This window comes from Amblyraja radiata, chromosome 5 (genome assembly GCF_010909765.2).
Source record: "Amblyraja radiata isolate CabotCenter1 chromosome 5, sAmbRad1.1.pri, whole genome shotgun sequence".
NCBI lineage: Eukaryota > Metazoa > Chordata > Chondrichthyes > Rajiformes > Rajidae > Amblyraja > Amblyraja radiata.
Window position 1 is genome coordinate 4,240,323 of NC_045960.1, and position 24,998 is coordinate 4,265,320.

Genomic DNA, 24,998 nt, shown 5'->3' on the forward strand with positions numbered 1-24,998 from the left:
ATCTACATCCTCCCTCTTAAAGAATCCATAACATGACAACCCCATTAACCAAGTAAGGCATGCATAACAAATAATAACAAATTGGAGAAAGTCAAACATAGCCCGGATACTTCACAACCGGCCTACAAATACGACTAGCACGTGTACGATAGAGACCATCTCCGTTCTTTCCCCCGGAGGAGAGACTGGACCGACACCCCTGGAGACGAGGCAGGAGACTGTGGCGCAGGTGAGGACGTCATCCTCTACACTCGCCCAGATTAATCCTCCATAATCTCCATATTTATTGGAGTATGTTTTACAAAATTGCATTATCCAGTTTTGTGCTGCGAGAAACGATGAATTTGGAAACCAATGCCTGGAGCATTGCGGCAGGATGGTTGGTGGCATCAGATTACATGTTGACACCATCCAGAATATTTCCAACCAGAGTTGGCATTCCCTCATGAGCCAGCGCGTACGGAATGAATGAATGGTGACGGCACGTTCAATTCTCTGAACGTTTGCAAATATCTTTTGAATCGACTGAAGTTCACTGTTTTAACCATTAACAACAATTAACTAAACCTATCTAAACGTATTTGTACCAGGAGCAATAAATATACACCGATCACATATAACCTTAACAGAAGATAGACACAAAAAGCTGGTGTAGCTCAGCAGGACAGGCAGCATCTCTGGAGTGGGTAATGTTTCAGGTCGAGACTCTTCTTCAGACTGGAAGTCATGGGAAAGGGAAAGGAGTATTAAAGAGATGCCGATGATAAAGGAAACAGGCTATTGTCTGTTCAGGTGCTGCTTGACCCGCTGAGTTACTCCAACATTTTGTGTCTTCCTTCCTCCACACTTACCATGTGAGATATTGTCTGTTTGGATTGTTTTTCGTTGACAGGTATCAAACTTATTTGCTCGGGAGGAACTTGATGAGATCACACTGTCTCTTATTGCAACAATGAAGAAAGAAACCCCTCGAGTCCCTCCCACTTTTGACAACCTATACGAGTATTTTATAAAAAGAGCAAGGAAAAACTTACATGTTGTCCTCAGCTTATCTCCGGTCAGTATCTTACTATTATCAATAATATATAACTCCACACTGTTATTAATTTAGTGACCTATAAGGTCATAAGTGATAGGAGCAGAATTAGGCCATTCGGCCCATCAAGTCTACTCCACTATTCAATCATGGCTGATCCATCTCCCCCTGCTAACCCCATTATGCATTCTCCCCATAACCCCTGATACCTGTACTAATCAAATAATCTATCTCTCTCTTCCTTAAAAATATCCATTGGCTAGGTATTCACAGCCTTCTGTGGCAAAGAATTCCTTAAATTCACCAGCCTCTGACTACAGAAATTCCTCCTCATCAAAAAGAACGTCCTTTAATTTTGAGGCTATTAAACTCTACAATCTTCATTAAGATCTGAACTATATTGACTATTATCATTATTATTACACTATTATTGTTTTTTTATGTGTACGTACAGTGGCATACAGTATTCATACCCCTTGAACTTTTCCACATTTTGTCACGTTACAACCACAAACGTAAATGTATTTTATTGGGATTTTATGTGATAGACCAACACAAAGTGGTGCATAATTGTGAAGTGGAAGGAAAATGATACATGGTTTTCAAATTGTTTTACAAATAAAAAACTGAAAAGTGTGGCGTGCAAAAGTATTCAGCCCCCCTGAGTCAATACTTTGTAGAACCACCTTTCACTGCAATTACATCTGCAAGTCTTTTGGGGTATGTCTCTACCAGCTTTGCACATCTAGAGACTGAAATTTTTGCCCATTCTTCTTTGCAAAATAGCTCAAGCTCAGTCAGATTGGATGGAGAGCGTCTGTGAACAGCAATGTTCAAGTCTTGCCAGAGATTCTCAATTGGATTTAGGTCTGGACTTTGACTGGGCCATTCTAACACATGAATATGCTTTGATCTAAACCATTCCATTGTAGCTCTGGCTGTATGTTTAGGGTCGTTGTCCTGCTGGAAGGTGAACCTCCACCCCAGTCTCAAGTCTTTGGCAGGTTTTCTTCCAAGATTGCCCTGCATTTGGCTCCATCCATCTTCCCATCAACTCTGACCAGCTTCCCTGTCCCTGCTGAAGAAAAGCATCCCCACAGCATGAAGCTGCCACCACCATATTTCACAGTGGGGATGGTGTGTTCAGGGTGATGTGCAGTGTTAGTTTTCCGCCACACATAGCGTTTTGCATTTAGGCCAAAAACTTCAATTTTGGTCTCATCTGACCAGAGCACCTTCCTCCACATGTTTGCTGTGTCCCCCACATAGCTTGTGGCAAACTGCAAACGGGACTTCTTATGGCTTTTTTTCAACAATGGCTTTCTTCTTGCCACTCTTCCATAAAGGCCCGATTTGTGGAGTGCACGACTAATAGTTGTCCTGTGGACAGATTCTCCCACCTGAGCTGTGGATCTCTGCAGCTCCTCCAGAGTTACCATGGGCCTCTTCTCTGATCAATGCTCTCCTTGCCCGGCCTGTCAGTTTAGGTGGACGTACTCTTTCCATTTTCGGATGATGGATTGAACAGTGCTCCGTGAGATGTTCAAAGCTTGGGATATTTTTTTATAACCTAACCCTGCTTTAAACTTCTCCACAACTTTATCCCTGACCTGTCTGGTGTGTTCCTTGGGCTTAATGATGCTGTTTGTTCACTAATGTTCTCTAACAAACCTCTGAGGCCTTCACAGAACAGCTGTATTTATACTGAGATTAGATTACACACAAGTGGACTCTATTTACTAATTAGGTGACTACTGAAGGCAATTGGTTGCACTGGATTTTATTTAGGGGTATCAGAGTAAAGGGGGCTGAATACGTTTGCACGCCACACTTTTCAGTTTTTTATTTGTAAAAAAATGTGAAAACCATGTATCATTTTCCTTCCACTTCACAATTATGCGCCACTTTGTGTTGGTCTATCACATAAAATCCCAATAAAATACATTTACGTTTGTGGTTGTAACGTGACAAAATGTGGAAAAGTTCAAGGGGTATGAATACTTTTGCAAGCCACTGTATGTGTACGTAAGTGTGCCTGTATGTATGTGAGGATGTGTTTATGTGAGTATGTGTATATATGAGTAAATGTATATACACATTGAACCTTTTTCTTGTTTATTATATTGTTTACAGTGTACTATGTTTACATACTCTTGTGCTGCTATCAGTAAGAATTGCATTGTTTTATCTGGGACATATGCAAATAAAACACTCTTGACTCTAAACTAACTTTTTCTTTTGTTTTGATGTTAGGTTGGTGAAAAGTTTCGATCACGAGCGCTGAAGTTCCCCGGCCTGATTTCAGGATGCACAATGGACTGGTTCAGAAGTTGGCCCACCGAGGCACTAGTTGCCGTCTCTAGCTATTTTCTTTCTGGTTTTCACATTGTTTGTTCAGAGGAGATTAAAAACCAACTGGTAGCAACGATGGGTGTCTTTCATGACCAAGTCTATCAGACCTGTGAGGACTATTTCCAGAGGTATGTTCTGATTGATTTATTGCTGACAGTTAGTCTGAAGAAGGGTCTCGCCCTGAAACGTCATCCATTCCTTCTCTCCAGAGATGCTGCCTGTCCTGCTGAGTAATGCCCCTGTCCCACTTAGGAAACCTGAACGGAAACCTCTGGAGACATTGCGCCCCACCCAAGGTTTCCGAGCGGTTCCCGGAGGTTTTTGTCAGTCTCTCTACCTGCTTTCACTACCTGCAACCTCCGGCAACCACCTGCAACCTCCGAGAACCGCACGGAAACCTTGGGTGGGGCGCAAAGTCTCCAGAGGTTTCCGTTCAGGTTTCCTAAGTGGGACAAGGGCATAACTCCAGCACTTTGTGTCTATCTTTGATGTTATGGCTAGGTATCATTTGTATTTCAGATAACACGGATGCTGCCGGACCCTCTGAGTTCTTCCGGCTGCTTTTGTTTTGTGCATCTTTTTGTCGTGGCAAGAAGCCCACGTGATTATAGGGAGAACCTGCAAGCCCCATATAGGGGCAATGTTAGTAAGGCTTGAATCCAGACCGTTGGAGCTATGAAACACCAGCTCGATAAGATGCACAACTGTGCTCCCCCATCCACTAATCCACGCAGGATTTACCCATTAAGCAATTCTAGCAGAATTAGACACAAATCTCAGAAAACATAGTGTTTAAATATCAAGTAACATTTTAAGGCAGAGATAGATAGATTCTTGATTACTCCAGGTGTCAGAGGTTACGGGGAGAAGGCAGGAGAATGGGATTAGATGGGAGAGATAGATAAGCCATGAATGAATGGCGGAGTAGACTTGATGGGCCGAATGGTCTAATTCTACTCCTATCACTTATGACCTTATGTATGGGAGATTTCAGATATATGGTACTGCTCATTAATGTTTGCTGAAATATGTGACAGATGGTAAGAATAGTCATTTTTGTGCCTTATTTTTCAGATACCGAAGACGGACACATGTAACTCCCAAATCATACCTTGCCTTTATAAATAGCTATAAAGCTATATATGCAGAGAAACATGCAAACATCAATGAGCTGGCCGAGCATATGCAAATGGGTAGGTACATTTAGAAGGAATGGGAATGTCAAAGATTGGAGGACATAGCTTTAAGGTGAGAGGAGCGAATTATAAAGGAGATCTGTGGAGCAATTACAGAGCGTGTTGCATGCCTGGAACACGCTGGCAGATATGGTAGTGGAAGTAGATACAATAGTGGCGCAGCGGTAGAGTTGCTGCCTCACCCCGCTAGAGACCCGGGTTCCATCCTGACAACAGGTGCTGTCTGTATGGAATTTGTACATTCCCCCCGTGACTTGCGTGGGTTTTCTCCGGGTGCTCCGTTTTCCTCCCACACTCCAAAGACGTACAGGTTTGTAGGTTATTTGGCTTGCTACAAAATTGTAAATTGTCCCAAGTGTGTGTAGGATAGTGCTGGTGTGCGGGGTGATCGCTGGCTGGCGTGGACACAGTGGGCCGAAGGGCCTGTTTCCATGCTATATCTCTAAACTACACTATACTAAACTAAACTTAAGAGTTTTTGAGATAGGCACTTGGATATGCAGGGAATGGAGAGATATGATACAAGCGCAGCACAGGAGTTTAGTATAACTTGACATCATGTTTGCTACAGACATTGTTGGCCCAAAGCCCATTCCCGTGCTGTGCTGGTCTGTGTTGTATGTTTTCTGAACCCTACGTTTAGTGAGAAAATGAATGACGTTTTTGTGAAACATATTGGCTCTAAATCAAACAAAACATCCAATTTCAGGTCTCTACAAGCTCATGGAAGCAACTGAATCAGTGGCTCAACTTGCTGAGCAACTAGCAGGGAAAGAAAAGCAATTGGCAGTGGCATCACGCAACGCTGATAAGGTTTGTGTTGAATTCACATTTAATATCCCAGATATGTCATTGATTGACCAAGATGACAATAAGTTCTTTGAGACATAACTGGATTGAATAAGAAATGAACCGGATACATCTCTGGAGATAGTTGAGGCAGGAACTACCCCAATATTTAACAGACAGTTAGACAGGTACATGGATAGGACAGGTTTGGAGGGATATGGACCAAACGCAGGCATGTGGGACCAGTGTAGCTGGGACATTTTGGCCAATGTGGGCAGGTTGGACGGTAGGGCCTGCTTCCACACTATATCACTCTATGACTTTCTATGACTCTCTATTAATATAATAACAGGTAAAACTAAATCATGAAGCCTACTTCTCATATTCTTGCTGCAAATTTTCCAGAGAATAAATTGCAGATATCCAAACACTCATGTATGTTTGGCCCGAAACGTTGCCTATTTCCTTCGCTCCATAGATGCTGCTGCACCCGCTGAGTTTCTCCAGCTTTTTTGTGTACCTTCGATTTTCCAGCATCTGCAGTTCCTTCTTAAACACTCATGTATGTTTACTTGGAATAAAAACAAAATCTAATTAATATGTTTTCTGCGAATGAGAGGGTGCTTTATAATGTACCATTGAATATGAGTACTTATATTTCCTGAAATGAATTCTTAAATGTTATTTAAACACTGTACATTTTACTTCGGAATCACGTGAGTGACTACGTGAAGAGCCCGCCAGCCCGCATGCGCGTCAATATGTCTAACGCATGGCGCACGACTGGCTGTGCGGAGTGTCGCTCCTCCAGCGGTAAGTTTAGACCCTGCAGGTAAGTTTTAAACTTATTCTCAGGCTGTGTTTTTTGGTTAAATCTCTTTTACAGAGTTTGCTGCGGATATGGAAATCCAGGGCGAAATCCTGACGGGCCATGGGGAAACTGGCTACGGAGGACCGCGGGAGTGCGGGTAGCCGGCGGCCGTTGGGTTCGCCGCCCGAGTCGCTGACAGTGCGGTCAGCGACTTCAGACTTGGTGCTTGCCCAAAGCACTTTGGCAACCCCGTAAAGTGGACAAAGCCAAACGGAAGTCTGAAGAGGCCTGTGGACTCGGACGAGTCAGGCCAGGAGGGTTCGCCTCCGACAAACATGGGTACGTCCTCGGGCGTTTATCCCAGATGGCGCGTGGATAGCATCCTCGGGCGTTCATCCCACAGAGGATGCTCCATCATAATATGCTCCGTGATACGGAGTCATATCAGCACAGGTTTCCTTTGGTACCTGTGGTAGCGCCTGTTTCAGGGCTGCTTAATATCTCCCACTCTGAGGAGGGGAGTGTCAGGGGTCAGTATATAACTGACTCCGAATTCGGAGGTATGTCCGTGAAACATACTGGAATGCATGCGTGAGGTTCAAGAATTGCCTGCCATGGCATCAAGGCTTGCGATACCCTCGCAAACAAGGGAGCCGCTGCACGAAGAGCTGGCTTCCTGCATCAACTACCTCATGTCCCATCAATTACAGGAACAGGTGACGGCTGCAAAACACCTGTAAATTGGGCATCCCTGAAAGTGCCGACAATGAACAGCTCTATCTGGGGATACATTGGAGGGGGCATCAAAGCCCAGGAAATTAAACTCCAACAAATGTTTTAATTACTGGCCTCCGGCATCACGGCATTTGCCAGATCTGTGGATGGCGGGCCCTTATCGGACGTCCAGGAGGATGCCCTGGCGTTGATGTGCAATGCACACTTCGAAATGAGATGCTTTCGGAAGAACGCCATCAGTCCTGCCTTAAATCCCAGATTTGCAGGCTTCTGTAAGGCCAGCAACGTCCAGCCGCCGAATTTTCTCTTTGGGGAAGACCTACCCAAACAGGTAAAAGACCTGGATGAGGAAGCAAAGCTGTCGGGCTAATCAAGGCACCAACGACGAGCAAAGCTTCACCGTTTCGGCGACAACACCCCTAAGCCTCCATCAGCAGTAAGCGGTTCACTGAAGCTGGTGGCAGCTCGAAAGCTGATTCTCTGGGCAGAAGTCTTTTAGGCCAAGGGCCAAGCCGGCCCACAGGGAAAATGCGCAATCCACGCACCCCAGCAGTCCTACCCTCCAAATCTCGAGAACGGAAATAGAACCCGCATCAGGGGTCTTTGGGAATACCATAAGACCACCGGTAACCATGGAGGGCGGTGGGTCTGGTTCTTTCCGAAACATGGGGTGTGTGGACCAGTTACAAGTTGGTGATAGATTACACTTGTTGTTTTGCACGAATGGCAATGGATAACTTCAGATCTGTTTATACTGCACAGTATACAAGGGTTCTAAATTGAATTTCTTCCCAACTCATTGCCACCCACACAACATACACCAAGCCGGGATTATACACAAAAGGGATAATCGACAAGTTAAGTCAGGAACATCACCAATTCGTCTCCAATATATTCTCTAGACAAAAGAAAGATGGAGGATGTCGAATCATCCTTGATATAACTCAACTTAACTATCATGTGCAGTATAGACATTTTTTTTTAAATGGAAAACTTTGTTACTGCCAAACAACTGATTTCCAAAGGATGCTTTATGGCATGCATCGATCTCAAAGATGCATACTATTCAGTGCCCATTCACAGGGATCACCGGAGATATTTGAAATTTAGCTGGATGGGGTAACTATGGCAGTTTAAAGTGTTGCTTAATGAATTAGCCCCAGGTTATTTACCAAATTATTAAAGCTGGTGCTTGGGCTGCTTAGAGCTCAAAAACACATTGTTATGGCCTATCTAGATGATATTCTAATCATAGGAAAAATGCTGAAATTGGCTAAATTAGCTGTTTCAGCCACAAAACTCATATTTGAGAAATTGGGGTTTCTCATCCATCCAGTTAAATCCAAGTTGATACCAACTAGAGTTATTAATTATTTGGGATTTACCATTAACTCTATTAATATGTCTGTGACTCTGCCCTGGAGCAAGAGATTAGAATTAATAAAATCCTGTAACAGCCTTGTTGTTATGGATTAGCCATCTATTCGACAGGTGGCAAGTGTAATGGGCAAAATAGTGGCTGTTTTTCCAGCTACACAATTTGGGCCTTTGCATTATCAGAATTTACAACGTGCAAAGGAGCAAGCACTCAAATACCATTTAGGTCATTTTTACACACCTATGCTATTACCAGCTGAAGCTATATCAGAATTACAATGGTGGACGACCACTATTCGGTATTGTTCCAGTAATATTTTGGTTAGTAAATCTTCAGTTATATTGCAAACTTATGCTAGTGCTCTAGGATGGGGAGCTACTAATATCATCTCTTGTTTCGGTGGCAAATGGGATGTGCATGAGTTATCAATTCTTCAGTTACATGGTATCAACTATCTGAAGATGCTGGGGGTATTCTATGGGTTAAAAGCTTATTGTGCGAATATGCATAATCTGCATGTTCAACTACAGATTGACAACACTACAGCGGTGGCATATATTAACCACATGGGTGGTATCAAGTCAGTATCCTGACTCCGACCATCGGGTCCGGTGACCCGCGCCACTCCACCCCCCTCCAGCAACCCACAGCCGTCGCCTTACCTGGAGCCTGGACTCTGCACTGGGCCTGGAGCCTCCACGCTGCTCACTCCCACTCTCCTGGGCTTAACACCACTGGGTCCTAGTGCCCGTCTGCCCAGCCTTGCTAACCTCAGTGGCTGTTCCACTGACTCTCCCCCATCCCCCTCCAACTATGTCACCCCCGCTCTTCCCCACCCACATTACAGCCCTCTCACCCCCCCCACCCCCTGACCACCCACCACCCCTCCAACACCCACAACCCTCCCCCCCCTACACATCGCCCCGTCCCCAGTCCACCCACCTGCCTTCCTCTGGCCCCAACTCCCACCCCTGCCGGGTGTTCACCATCCCCCCCGACCTCCCCCTCTCCACCACCCAACGGTCTGTCCTCAGCAGAGGTCTTACCTTTGTCCCCCTCCATCCCCATCTCAATGAGTTCCGCGCCCACCATGACTTGGAGCGCTTCTACCGTCGTCTCCGCCTCACAGCGCACTTCCATGGGAAGGAGTCCTCGCCTCCCAATGATGACCCCTTTTCCCGTCTCCAACGCACCCCCTCCTCGTGGAACCCCTCTCGTAACGTCCCGGCTCTGGAACTCTTTATCCAGAACTGCCGCCGCGACGTCAACCGCCTCAACTTCTCCACTCCCCTGTCTCACTCTAATCTTTCCCCCTCTGAACGCACTGCCACTGAATCACTCCGCAAAAACCCAGATTGGGTCATCAAACCAGCCGACAAGGGAGGTGCCGTGGTAGTCTGGCGCGTCGATCTCTACAAAGCTGAGGCCACGCGCCAACTCTCGGACACCTCCTCCTACTTACCCTTGGACCATGACCCCACTGACGAGCACCAGGCCACCATTTCTAGCACCATCACCGACTTCATCAATTCCCACGCCCTGCCCGACCAAGCTTCCAACCTCATCGTTCCCCAGCCCCGCACGGCCCGTTTTTACCTTCTCCCCAAAATCCACAAACCCGGTTCTCCCGGCAGACCCATTGTCTCTGCTTGTTCGTGCCCCACCGAACTCATCTCCACATACCTTCACTCCATACTATCCCCCTTGGTCAAATCCCTTCCCACCTATGTTCTAGACACCTCAGACACTCTCCGCCGCCTCCACGCATTCCACTCTCTGGGCCCTCACCCCCTCATCTTCACCATGGACGTCCAGTCACTCTACACCTCCATCCCCCACCAGGATGGCCTCAAAGCCCTCCGGTTCTTCCTCGACCAGAGGAGCAACCTATACCCAGCCACTGACACCCTCCTCCACCTAGTGGAGTTGGTCCTCACCCTCAACAACTTTACGTTTGACTGCTCCCATTTCCTCCAAACACAAGGCGTAGCTATGGGCACACGCATGGGCCCCAGCTACGCCTGCCTCTTTGTCGGGTACGTTGAACAATCCTTGTTCAATACGTACCAGGGCCCCATCCCCGACCTCTACCTCCGTTACATTGACGACTGCTTTGGGGCCACCTCCTGCACCCACACACAACTGACTGACTTCATCCACTTCACCACCAACTTCCATCCGGCACTCCAATACACCTGGACCATTTCCGACACTTCCCTACCATTCCTTGACCTCACCATCTCCATCGCAGGGGACAGACTTCTGACCGACATACACTACAAACCAACTGACTCACATGGCTATCTGGACTACACGTCTTCCCACCCTGCCCCCTGTAAAGACTCCATCCCCTACTCCCAATTCCTCCGCCTACGCCGCATCTGTTCCCAGGATGATACGTTCCACACCAGGGCATCGGAAATGTCCTCGTTCTTCAGGGAACGGGGATTCCCCTCCGCCACCATAGATGAGGCTCGCACCAGGGTCTCATCCATACCCCGCAACACTGCTCTCTCTCCCCATCCCCGCACTCGCAACAAGGGCAGAGTCCCCCTAGTCCTCACCGTTCACCCCACCAGCCGGCAAATACAACAAATAATCCTCCGCCATTTCCGCCACCTCCAACGTGACCCCACCACTCGCCACATCTTCCCATCTCTCCCTATGTCTGCCTTCCGCAAAGACCGCTCCCTCCGCAACTCCCTTGTCAATTCTTCCCTCCCATACCACCCCCTCCCCGGGCACTTTCCGTTGCAACCGCAAGAAATGCAACACCTGTCCCTTCACCTCCCCCCTCGACTCCATTCAAGGACCCAAGCAGTCGTTCCAGGTGCGACAAAGGTTCGCCTGTATCTCCTCTAACCTCATCTACTGCATCCGCTGCTCTAGATGTCAGCTGATTTACATCGGGGAGACTAAGCGGAGGTTGGGCGATCGTTTCGCCGAACACCTCCGCTCAGTCCGCAATAACCTACCTGAACTCCCGGTGGCTTAGCACTTCAACTCCCCTCCCATTCCCAATCCGACCTCTCTGTCCTGGGTCTCCTCCATTGCCAGAGTGAGCAACACCGGAAATTGGAGGAACAGCACCTCATATGGGTTGCTTGCGTCCGGATGGCATGAACGTTGAATTCTCCCAGTTTTGCTACCCCTTGCTGTCTCCTCCCCTTCCTTAACCCTCGAGCTGTCTCCTCCCATCCACCCGCCCTCGGGCTCCTCCTCCTCCCTTTTTCCTTCCTTCTCCCCCCCACCCCCCATCAGTCTGAAGAAGGGTTTCGGCCCGAAACGTCGCCTTTTTCCTTCGCTCCATAGATGCTGCTGCACCTGCTGAGTTTCTCCAGCATTTTGTGTACCTAGTATCCTGTGATAGTTTAGCTAACCTCATTTAGCACTGGTGTATGGGGAAAAAAGCATTTGTATTTCAGCTACCTACTTGGCAGGTACGTTTAACATGGTGGCGGACACCAGGTCATGCAAATTCAATGACAACACAGAATGGATCATAATGTATTTAACGACATTGTTGCTCGGTATGGAACACCGGATATCGATTTGTTTGCATCTAGGCTCAATCACCAGTTGCCAAAGCATGTTGCATGGGAGCCAGACCCAGGGGCAGTGGCAATAGATGCATTCTGGCTACACTGGGGAGGAATGTTCTTATATGCATTTCTTCCGTTTTGCCTCATCAGTCGGTGCTTGCAATAAATCCAGCAAGATTCCGCTTCAGGCATTTTGGTAAGTGCCTGACTGGCCTATGCAGCCATGATTCCCGCTGATATTGGGAATGATAATAGAACCTTATATGGTTATTTCTAAACACAAAATTTGCTGGTTCATCCCGTGACTCGGGAAGGCCACCCTCTGCATGATAGAATCAATTTATTGATTTGCAGACTCTGAGAAAACCTTTCCTGGGGCTCGGAATGTCAGACCGAACCATAGACATGATCACTGCTTCTTGGACAGATAGCACCAAGAAGCAGTACATCTCTTACTTCAAGAGATGGGAAGAGTTTTGTTTTAATTCCAATATAACGTATGATATGGCACGGATAACGGATGTTTTGGAGTTTCTCTCAAAACTGTTCTTTGATGAAAGATTAAGTTATAGTGTCAATTTAAGTCAATTTTATGTCGGGATCCAATTTAATTTTAAGTATTTTGGAAAAGATATCAAAAATTCCTCTCCAGAAGTTTTGTATTTTTGTACAGGAGGCAAAAAAATATATTTCAAATGTAATTGAAACCATCTCCACCACTTCCTCTGGCAGCTCGGTCCACATCCTCACCATCCTCACCACCCAGCCCAAACATGCCAAACCATGGGTTTTAGGTCTTTTTTAAACACTCCCTAAATTTGAGAGCACCTTCCATTCTGTCGTGCATTATGTTCTAGATTTCAACCACGCTCTATGTGAAAAATATTCTTCCTCAAATTCGGTTTAAAATCTCCTACCCCTTGCCTTAAATCTATGCCCTCTGGTCAAGGAAACTGCTATGGAGAAAAGTTACTATCTATGTAGGAAGGAACTGCAGATGCTGGTTTAAACCGAAGATAGACACTAAATGCTGGAATAACTCAGCGGGACAGGCAGCATGTTGTTCAAAAGGGAACTGCAGATGCTGGAATATCGAAGGTACACAAAATTGCTGGAGGAACTCAGCGGGTGCGGCAGCATCTATGGAGCGAAGGAAATAGGCGACGTTTCGGGCCGAAACCCTTCTTCAGACTGATGGGGGGTGGGGAAAGAAAGAAGGAAAAAGGGAGGAGGAGGAGGAGCCCGAGGGCGGGCGGATGGGAGGGTGGGAGGAGACAGCTAGAGGGTGAAGGAAGGGGAGGGGACAGCACAGGCTAGCCAAATTGGGGGAATTCAATGTTGATGCCATAAGGGCGCAAGGACCCCAGACGGAATATGAGGTGCTGTTCCTCCAATTTCCGCTGTTGCTCACTCTGGCAATGGAGGAGACCCAGGACAGAGAGGTCGGATTGGGCAGCATCTCTGGAGAGAAGGAGTGGATGATGTTTCGGGTCGTCTGAAGAAGGGTCTCAACCCAAAACGTCACCTATTCCATCTCTCCACTTAGTATCTGTCTAGGTCGCCTATAATTTTGAATACCAATTTTTTTTTGATCACGCACAAATTTACCCTCCATATCTTATTTATTTATTTATTTTATTATTTATTTCGAACAGAATAAAAGAATAAAAAGCAAGTGTGAAACAGCATACAAAAAACAAAACAAGAATATTTATAAAGTGTCATAAACAATATCTATAAATAAATGAAATCGTATGTGTCCGAAAAGGAGCAGGAAGAAGCCAAAGCTTATTAATTCCCACCCCTTATTCAACTGCTTATACAAATCTTATACAAATTTAGCAGCTATATGTACACCATATGTATACCAAATTATTTACATCTATACACTAATCAAATATTTACAAAGCCATACAATAAATAAAAAAAAGAAAAAGAAAAGAAAAAGAAAAAACCCTCATATACTATACAGTATCTTAGTCATATATACAACCCATCACTCTATAATCACCCTTCCCAATACAATCAGTATAACAAATATCCCACTCACAATCACCTATCCTCATCCCAATATCCTTTTAAACAAGTGTTTTTGTACATCTTTTTGAACTGAATTATGCTTGTGCTAAGTTTTATCTCCTGTTCCAGACCATTCCACAAATTCACACCACAGATTACTATGCATATACTTCATCATATAGCGAGAGAGTGGTCATAAACACCACGTTTTTAGATTACATCGGAAGTAGAGGTTAGAGATGTGACATTGCTTTATGTTGTTCAGCTGATTGAATCTACATTTGTGGCCTTGTACATGTAATCTTATTTTCAAACCATCAGCAAGGAGAGGCATCTCCTCAGCTTTGGTGGTGTTCCAATGAAACCACCACAGTGCTTTCCCAGACAGCTTGAAATGACCTTTATCCACACTTTCCGAATAAAATTGACATCCAGACGTAATTGATTGGAATATTGTAATTAATTTGCAATTAATTTTTAGCCAAGTGTGTAAAGGCATTTGATTTGCCATACAGTCATGCCAAAAAAGCAACACGTCACACACAACTACATAGAAATAAACATAAACATCCACCACGGTGCACTGTGATGGAAGGCAATAATGTAATATCTTCTTCACTCCTTTGTTTATTTCATTAATTTCACTTTAACATTGCACAGGTGCTCGGAGAAGTGAAAGTGAGCGCAGAGGCAGCAGAGATAGTCAAAAATGAAGTCCAAATGGTGAAAGATAAATCGCAGAAGATCGTGGATGAAATAGCAGTGGAAAAACATATTGCAGAGAGAACACTTATAGCAGCAAAGCCTGCATTAGAAGCTGCAGAGGCAGCTCTGAATGTGAGTACCGTGGTCAATTAACACAGGAAGAGAAACCATTTAAAATATATATTTAGTTGTAAGTAGAATAGAGGCAATAGACAATAGACAATAGGTGCAGGAGTAGGCCATTCGGCCCTTCCAGCCAGCACCGCCATTCACTGTGATCATAGCTGATCATCCCCAATCACTACCCCAAGGATCACATTACGTTCCTGCCTTCTCTCCGTATCCCAAGACTCCGCTATCTTTAAGAGCTCTATCTAACTCTCTCTTGAAAGTATCCAGAGAATTGGCCTCCACTGCCTTCTGATGCAGAGAATTCCACAGATTCACAACTCCCTGGGTGAAAAAGTTTTTCCTCATCTCCGTTCTAAATGGCTTACTCCTTATTCTTAAACTGTGGCCCCTGGTTCTCGATTCCCCCCAACATCGGGAACATGTTTCCTGCCTTTAGCGTGTCAAATCCCTTAATAATCTTATATATTTCAATAAGATCCCCTCTTATCCTTCTAAAAAGAATAACTCAATCCCTCATCAGTATTGTTGAGGAGGCAATCACTCATGGGTTTTGTTGATAGTCGCCAAATTGCATCTGTGTAAACTTAACATATCAGTTGCTCTTGATGCTCTAGTAGTTTAGTAATTTCAAAAGACATTCAACCCATTTTTCAAAGTGATAAAAATATGACCCAGAATAACAAGTAAATCGAGAATTAAAATCACAAAAGCTAAAAACAAAATAGAAAATACTCTAATCACAATAAGTGAGCAGGTATATAATTTGTGCTTTAAATACAACTGAAATAATTTGTTTCAATTAAATAATGATCTGAGATTTCATTGATGAATTAGTTTTTTTATTTAGTTTTAGAGATACAGCGTGGAAACAGGCCCTTCAGCCCACCGAGTCCGCAACGACCAGCGATCCCCTCACATTAACACTATGCTACACACTAGAGACAATTTACATCAATACCAAGCCAGTTAACCTACAAACCTGTACATCTTTGTGTGGGAAGAAACCAAAGTTCTCGGGGAAAACCCACACAGGAAGACCACTTGGAGACCTGTGGCAACCACAGCAAAATGGCAACTCATGGTTTCCACTATATCTGGGAGTTTCCGATATCCCTTGGGAAGGATACAACCTCCATTTACACTTCCATATGTGGACTGACGGTTTTGACAAAAGTAGCGCCAAGTTGCAGCAAGTGTTTGCTTGCCTGGTGCACTTCATGAGGGATCCTGTGTTAGAACAATACACTGTCAGCAAGTTTGGCTTTGTAGCGAAGATAGATACAAAATGCTAGAGTAACTCATCTCAACAACAAGCAGCATCTCTGGAGAGAAGGAATGGGTGACATCAGGGGAATGAGAGATATAGACGGTGATGTAGAGAGATATAGAACAAATGTAATGCAAATATGATAGAAAGAAATGCAAAAAAGTAACGATGATAAGGTCATTGTTAGCATTTTGCTAGGTGAAAACGAGAAGCTGGTGCAATTTGGGTGGGAGAGGGATGGAGAGAGAGGGAATGCCAGGGTTACTTGAAGTTAGAGAAATCAATATTCATACCACTGGGCTGTAAGCTGCCCAAGCTAAATATGAGGTGCTGTTCCTCCAATTTGCGTTTAGCTTCACTGACAGTGGAGGAGGCCTAGGACAGAAAGGTCAGTGTGGGAATGGGAAAGGGAATTAAATTGTTTGGAAACCGGGAGAACAGGCAGGTCTTTGGCCACCGAGAATTTGTACTTATCCTGGAATCCTAAACTCAGTGACATTTAAACAGGAAAACACTTGCAATCTAACACAGAACTATTGACGTTTTTAGTGAATTTTAGGCTTATGCCTGAATTTCTTTAAATTGCTTCAAACATCTGATTGTACTATAATAACCATATAACCATATAACAATTACAGCACGGAAACAGGCCATCTCGACCCTTCTAGTCCGTGCCGAACACGTATTCTCCCCTAGTCCCATATACCTGCGCTCAGACCATAACCCTCCATTCCTTTCCCGTCCATATAACTATCCAATTTATTTTTAAATGATAAAAACGAACCTGCCTCCACCACCTTCACTGGAAGCTCATTCCACACAGCCACCACTCTCTGAGTAAAGAAGTTCCCCCTCATGTTACCCCTAAACCTCTGTCCCTTAATTCTCAAGTCATGTCCCCTTGTTTGAATCTTCCCTACTCTCAGTGGGAAAAGCTTATCCACGTCAACTCTGTCTATCCCTCTCATCATTTTAAAGACCTCTATCAAGTCCCCCCTTAACCTTCTGCGCTCCAAAGAATAAAGCCCTAACTTGTTCAACCTTTCTCTGTAACTTAGTTGCTGAAACTATAATAATAACATCAGTGAAGTGGAAAAAATAGTAAAATAGAAGAATACAATTAAACTATTAAATTAGTTTATTAAGGAGAACTTATTAAAATTCAAGTACTCCAATTTAATTGAGAAACTTAAATTTGACTGTAATTTGAAACTTAATTGAGAAAATTGTAATCAATATGTTTTTAATATTGTTGTTTGTAGGATTTTGGTAAATATTATTGAAATGACTTAGTTCACCCTTTGTTGAGAAACAAGTACTATCATATATTTTAATTGTTTTTATCCTTGATAAGTGTTTGATTGCTGTTACGAATAGGACCTTATAAATAAAAAGCATTTTCTGGACACTCCTTTCTTTAGGTTTTAGTTTTAGAGATACAGCGTGGAAACAGGCACTCCGGCCCACCGAGTCCGCACTGACCATCGATCCCCACACACTTACACTATCCCACACACACTAGGGACAATTTACATTTATATCAATCCAATTAACCTACAAACCTGTGAGTGTGAGAGGAAACTGAAGATCTCAGAGAAAACCCACGCGGTCATAGGGAGCACGTATAAACGCCGTACCGTCAAGTACCTGCAGCCAGGATCTAATCCGGGTCTCTAGCACTGTGAGTCAGTAACATTACCACTATGCCACCATTCCGTCCCTTTCTGTTTTCTTACCAGTTTGTTTCATCCAACGTAAGGGCCTGTCCCACTGTACGAGGCAATTCAAGAGTTCTCCCGAGTTTCCCCTGATTCGCACTCGGACAATTACGGTAATAGCCACTCGGGGCTCTCGTGGACATTTTTTAACATGTTGAAAAACCTTCACGAGCTTACCACGTTTCCCGAGTACCTGCCGTTAGCGTTATGAGCCGCTAAGAGACGCCCCGAGCTCCGACGTGCCCGCTACGTATATTCTACGTACTTACCACGAGTTTGAATTTTTTTAAACTCTGGAGAGCTCTTGAATTACTTCTTACAGTGGGACAGTCCCTTTACCTGTCCTGGGATCTTTGAGCAGACTATAACAGCTGCCCAGCCATGTCACCAAAAGAGAGATCCAATCTGAGCATCCCATCCATTATCGCAGCAGCTCTTTGACCACAGATTCTGTACGCGCACACTTTCAGTTACACTTGATTGGCGACAAGATTGTGTTGATTTTTGTTGAACGATATTACGGAGAACTGCCTGTATTCATTAGCAGAGATGATATTGGAACATTTTATTTTTCTTCTCAGACTATCAAGCCTGCTGACATTGCCACTGTGCGTAAATTAGCCAAACCACCTCACCTGATAATGCGGATTCTCGACAGTGTTCTGCTTCTCTTCGCAAAGAGAATGGACACAGTCACCATGGACCCTGAGCGGCCCTGTCTCAAACCATCCTGGGGGGAGTCTTTGAAGGTGACTCCATTTATTCTAATATTTACAATGCTTTTCAAAGCCTATTTTAAATACTTGAATGCTGAGACTATTTCTGAAAATGATTTCGTTTCGAAGAATTTCAGATTATTTTTCATTCTCAAATGTTGTCATTTTGCCAGTGAAATGCGTGGAATGGGCTGGTTTCCTAAGAGAACATCATTTTCAACCACAATTAGAGGGAATCCTGGCCAGCAAATACATTTACATGAAATTATACAGTATCGCAATGCATTTGAATACACATATTATTCATAGTGATAGGCTGAGCAAGGATTGGAAGATCATTTTTATCTCTGCATTCAAATTTGATTTACAAATAGAATTTATAGAATTCAGATCTTCCAAATGCCCCTCGATATTTTACAAAACTCGGTAAACTCCCCTCATGCCTCGTTCACTCCACACCTGGAGTATTGTGTGCAGTTTTGGTCTCCAAATTTGAGAAAGGACATTCTTGCTATTGAGGGAGTGCAGCGTAGGTTCACAAGGTTAATTCCCAGGTTGGCGGGACTGTCATATGCTGAGAGAATGGAGCGGCTGGGCTTGTGCACTCTGGAGTTTAGAAGGATGAGAGGGCATTTTATTGAAACTTATAAGATTATTAAGGGTTTGGACACGCTAGAGGCAGGAAACATGTTTCCGATGTTGGGGGAGTCTAATACCAGGGCCCACTATTTAAGAATAAGGGGTAAGCCATTTAGAACGGAGATGAGGAAAAACTTTTTCACACAGAGAGTTGTGAATCTGTGGAATTCTCTGCCTCAGATCAGATGGAGGTCAATTCTCTGGATACTTTCAAGAGAGAGTTAGATAAAGCTCTTAAAGATAGCGGAGTCAGGGGATATGGGGAGAAGGCAGGAATGGGGTACTGATTGTGGATGATCAGCCATGATCACATTGAATGGCTCGAGGGGTCGAATGGCCTACTCCTGCACCTATTGTCTATTGAAAGAAGTGCTGGCTTCTCCAATATCCCCCTATAACCCAAGCCATCCACACTGGCAACATACTGATGAAACCTTTCTGCACCCTTTATAGCTTAATTCCATCCTTCCTATTGTATGGCAGCTAGAACTGCACACAATATTCCAGGTGTGTCTCACCAACATCTTGTGCAGCTGTGGTAGGATGTGCCAACTGTTGTACTCAGTCCCCCATCCAATAAAGGCAAGTGGTTATACATATGTTGCCACTTTCAGGAACTATATCCTTGTACCCTTGAGCCTCTGCTCTACAATATTCCTCGGCCCCTGCCGTTTTACTGTGCAAACCATTACCTGGTGGATTGGAATGTGTACGGATGCACACACAAATACATTCTAAAACAATAAAAGCAAATATATTCTAAACACTCCGCTGGTATTTAATACCACTGCCATGCTAATTATAGGTTTGTTTCTGTACTTTTCTGGACGTTCTTTCAGGAAGGAGATGAGGAGAAATTTCTTTAGTCTGAGGGTGGTGAACATGTGGAATTTCTTTGACTAGATCCCGCATTGGAATCTGGTCACATGGGATCCAGGCTAGCCAATTGGATACAAAATTGGCTTGATGGTAGGTGGCAATAGAGGGTTATTATTCAGCTTGGAGGACAATGACCAGTGGTGCCAGAGTCCACTCTTATATCTCATCTATGATAAGCAATGATTTGGTTGAGAATGTGGATGGCATGGTCAGTAGGTTTGCTTATTTTAGTGCAAAATTGGTGGTTAGAATTTGAGGGGTAACTTTTTCACACAAAGGGTGGTGGCTGAATGGAACGAGCTGCCAGAGAAAGCAATCAAGGCAGGGACTATCCCAACATTTAAGAAACAGTTAGACAGGTACATGGATAGGACAGGTTTGGATGGATATGGACCAAATGCAGGCAGGTGGGACTAGTGTAGTTGGGTCATGTTGGCCGGTGTGGGCAAGTTGGGCCAGTCTCCATACTGTACCACTCTATGACTCTAGGAAGCTATGATGACCGTTTTGTTCATTAATCATGGATTTCTGCCAGACTTAATGTGAATTGTAACGGAATATTTATCACTTCTTTCACAGTTACTGAGCGGCACTGGGTTTCTGCAGGCCCTGCAGCAGTTCCAGAAGGATAGCATCAATGACGAAATAGTGGAATTGCTCCAGCCGTATTTTACTATGGAGGATTACACATTTGAAAATGCTAAGAAAGTGTGTGGGAATGTAGCTGGTTTGTTGTCTTGGACTCAGGCCATGGCTGCCTTTTTTGCCATCAACAAAGAGGTGCTTCCTCTGAAGGTACGTATGAAGCAGAAGAACATTGACATTAGGCATTTGGAAAATGTTACTTTGCAGTATATGTTGATTTTTATACAACTAGTTTTTTTTGCATTACTGATCATTCTATTTTCTAACTTTAATATTTTGAGTTTACTTGAAAATATCAATTTTTGTGTCTTCAATTTTTTTAAGGTGTTTATTAAATATTGTTTTCTGGGTAAAAACAGTATTGGAAATAGGTCAAGCAGCGTGTATTTCTTGGGTCTAATTGTGAATTAAAATGATTAACTGTGATAAACACTTCCAATGATGATATGTTGCCGCAGAAGGCTGTGGAGGCCAAGTCAATGGATATTTACAGGCAGAGATAGATAGATTCTTGATTAGTACGGGTGTCGGGTTATGGGGAGAAGGCAGGAGAATGGGGTTAGGAAGGAGAGCCATGATTGAATGGCGGAATAGACTTGATGGGCAAATGGCCTAATTCTGCTCCTGTCACATGAGCTTATGACAATAGACAATAGGTGCAGGAGTAGGCCATTCGGCCCTTCGAGCCAGCACCGCCATTCAATGTGATCATGGCTGATCATCCCCAATCAGTACCCCGTTCATGCCTTCTCCCCATATCCCCTGACTGCGCTATATTTAAGAGGCCTATCTAGCTCTCTCTTGAAAGTATCCAGAGAACCGGCCTCCACTGCCCTCACAACTCTCTGTGTGAAACTGTGTTTCCTCATAGAAACATAGAAACATAGAAAATAGGTGCAGGCGGAGGCCATTCGGCCCTTCGAGCCAGCACCGCCATTCATTGTGATCACGGCTGATCGTCCCCAATCAATAACCTGTGCCTGCCTTCTCCCCATATTCCTTGACTCCATATAACCATATAACCATATAACAATTACAGCACGGAAACAGGCCATCTCGACCCCTCTAGTCCGTGCCGAACACATAATCTCCCCTAGTCCCATATACCTGCGCTCAGACCATAACCCTCCATTCCTTTCCCATCCATATAACTATCCAATTTATTTTTAAATGATAAAAACGAACCTGCCTCCACCACCTTCACTGGAAGCTCATTCCACACAGCTACCACTCTCTGAGTAAAGAAGTTCCCCCTCATGTTACCCCTAAACTTCAGTCCCTTAATTCTCAAGTCATGTCCCCTTGTTTGAATCTTCCCTACTCTCAGTGGGAAAAGCTTATCCACGTCAACTCTGTCTATCCCTCTCATCATTTTAAAAACCTCTATCAAGTCCCCCCTTAACCTTCTGCGCTCCAAAGAATAAAGCCCTAACTTGTTCAACCTTTCTCTGTAACTTAGTTGCTGAAACCCAGGCAACATTCTAGTAAATCTCCTCTGTACTCTCTCTATTTTGTTGACATCCTTCCTATAATTAGGCGACCAAAATTGTACACCATACTCCAGAATTGGCCTCACCAATGCCTTGTACAATTTTAACATTACATCCCAACTTCTATACTCAATGCTCTGATTTATAAAGGCCAGCACACCAAAAGCTTTCTTTACCACCCTATCTACATGAGATTCCACTTTCATGGAACTGTGCACAGTTATTCCCAGATCCCTCTGTTCACCTACATTCTTCAATTCCCTACCATTTACCATGTACGTCCTATTTTGATTTGTCCTGCCAAGATGTAGCACCTCACACTTATCAGCATTAAACTCCATCTGCCATCTTTCAGCCCACTCTTCCAACTGGCATAAATCTCTCTGTAGACTTTGAAACTCTTCTTCATTACCCGCAACCCCACCTATCTTAGTATCATCTGCATACTTACTAATCCAATTTACCACACCATCGTCCAGATCATTGATGTACATGACAAACAACAGTGGACCCAACACAGATCCCTGTGGCACCCCACTCGTCACTGGCCTCCAACCTGACAAACAACCATCCACCATTACTCTCTGGCATCTCCCATTCAGCCACTGTTGAATCCATCTTGCTACTCCACCATTAACACCCAACCATTGAACCTTCTTAACCAACCTTCCATGAGGAACCTTGTCAAAGGCCTTACTGAAGTCCATATACACAACATCCACTGCTTTACCCTCATCAATTTCCCGAGTAACATCTTCAAAAAATTCAAGAAGATTAGTTAAACATGACCTTCCACGCACAAATCCATGTTGACTGTTCCTAATCAGACCCTGTTTATCCAGATGCTTATATATATTATCTCTAAGTATTCTTTCCATTAATTTGCCCACCACTGACGTCAAACTAATAGGTCTATAATTGCTAGGTTTACTCTTAGACCCCTTTTTAAACAATGGAACAACATGCGCAGTACGCCAATCCTCCGGCACTATTCCCGTTTCTAATGACATTTGAAATATTTCTGCCATAGCCCCTGCTATTTCTACACTAACTTCCCTCAATGTCCTAGGGAATATCCTGTCCGGACCTGGAGACTTATCCACTTTTATATTTCTCAAAAGTGTCAGTACTTCCTCTTCATTGATCCTCATAGTTTCCATAGCTACTCTACTTGTTTCCCTTACCTCACACAATTCAATATCCTTCTCCTTGGTGAATACCGAAGAAAAGAAACTGTTCAATATCTCCCCCATCTCTTTTGGCTCTGCAGATAGTTGGCCACTCTGACTCTCTAATGGACCAATTTTATCCCTCGTTATCCTTTTGCTATTAATATAGCGGTAGAAACCCTTCGGATTTACTTTTACCTTACTTGCCAAAGCAAACTCATATCTTCTTTTAGCTTTTCTAATTTCTTTCTTAAGATTCTTTTTACATTCTTTATACTCCTCAAGCACCTCATTTACTCCATGCTGCCTATAACTATTGTAGATATCCCTCTTTTTCCGAACCAAGTGTCCAATTTCCCTTGAAAACCATGGCTCTTTACAATTTTTACGATTTCCTTTCAACCGAACAGGGACATAAAGATTCTGTACTCTTAAAATTTCACCTTTAAATGTACTCCATTTCTCTTCCACATCTTTCCCATAAAACAAACTGTCCCAATTTACTCCTTTTAAATCCTTTCGCATCTCCTCAAAGTTAGCCTTTCTCCAATCAAAAATCTCAACCCTAGGTCCAGTTTTGTCCCTCTCCATAATTATATTGAAACTAATGGTATTGTGATCACTGGACCCGAACTGTTCCCCAATGCATACCTCTGCCACCTGACCCATCTCATTTCCTAACAGGAGGTCCAGTACCGCCCCTTCTCTAGTAGGTACTTCTATGTATTGTTGCAAAAAACTATCCTGCACACATTTTACAAACTCCAACCCATCCAGCCCATTTACAGAATGTGTTTCCCAGTCTATGTGTGGAAAATTGAAATCTCCCACAATCACTACCTTGTGCTTACTACTCATATCTGCAATCTCCTTACATATTTGCTCTTCCAATTCTCGCTCCCCATTTGGTGGTCTATAACACACCCCTATAAGTGTTGCTACCCATTTCCCATTTCTCAGTTCCACCCAAATAGCCTCCCTAGACGAGCCCTCTAATCTATCCTGCCAAAGCACTGCTGTAATATCTTCCCTGATAAGCAATGCAACACCTCCACCTCTTGCCCCTCCAATTCTATCACACCTGAAGCAACGAAATCCTGGAATATTTAGTTTCCAATCACAGCCCTCCTGCAACCATGTTTCACTGATCGCCACAACATCATACTTCCAGGTGTCAATCCAGGCTCTAAGTTCATCCACTTTTCTTACAATGCTCCTAGCATTAAAATATACACATTTAAGAAACCCACCCTCTCTTATTCTCTGATTATTTTCTTTTTCTTCTCTCTCCCCTACATTTTGGGTCAGAGTGCTACCATTCTCTGCCCCCTGCTTCACACACTGACTGCTAGCTTTCCCAATTTGAGTCCCTCCCCCCAACCATACTAGTTTAAAGTCTCCCCAGTAGCCTTTGCAAATCTCCCCGCCAGGATATTGGTCCCCCTTGAGTTCAAGTGCAACCCGTCCTTTCTGTACAGGTCGCACCTTCCCCAAAAGAGGTCCCAATGATCCAGAAACTTGAATCCATACCCACTGCACCAGTCCCTCATCCACGCATTTATCCTCCACCTCGCTCCATTCCTACTCTCACTGTCGCGTGGCACAGGCAGTAATCCTGAGATTGTTACCTTTCCAGTCCTTCTCCTTAACTCTCTACCTAACTCCCTAAATTCTTCTTTCAAGACCTCTTCTCTTTTTTTACCTATGTCGTTGGTACCTATATGCACCACAACCTCAGGCTCCTCTCCCTCCCATTTCAGGATTTCTTGGACACGTTCAG

General features: G+C 44.1%; 1 protein-coding gene across 1 annotated transcript in view; it reads left to right on the forward strand.

The window, feature by feature from the left end:
• LOC116972889 (dynein heavy chain 8, axonemal-like) overlaps positions 1-24,998 on the forward strand; it is a 574,435-nt gene that overhangs the window by 422,835 nt on the left and 126,602 nt on the right. The window contains exons 68-74 of the mRNA XM_033020476.1: positions 893-1,057; positions 3,290-3,516; positions 4,463-4,581; positions 5,294-5,397; positions 14,519-14,695; positions 18,262-18,429; positions 20,494-20,709. Coding sequence (XP_032876367.1) covers positions 893-1,057; positions 3,290-3,516; positions 4,463-4,581; positions 5,294-5,397; positions 14,519-14,695; positions 18,262-18,429; positions 20,494-20,709 — 1,176 coding nt within the window. The remainder of the gene's footprint in view (positions 1-892; positions 1,058-3,289; positions 3,517-4,462; positions 4,582-5,293; positions 5,398-14,518; positions 14,696-18,261; positions 18,430-20,493; positions 20,710-24,998) is intronic.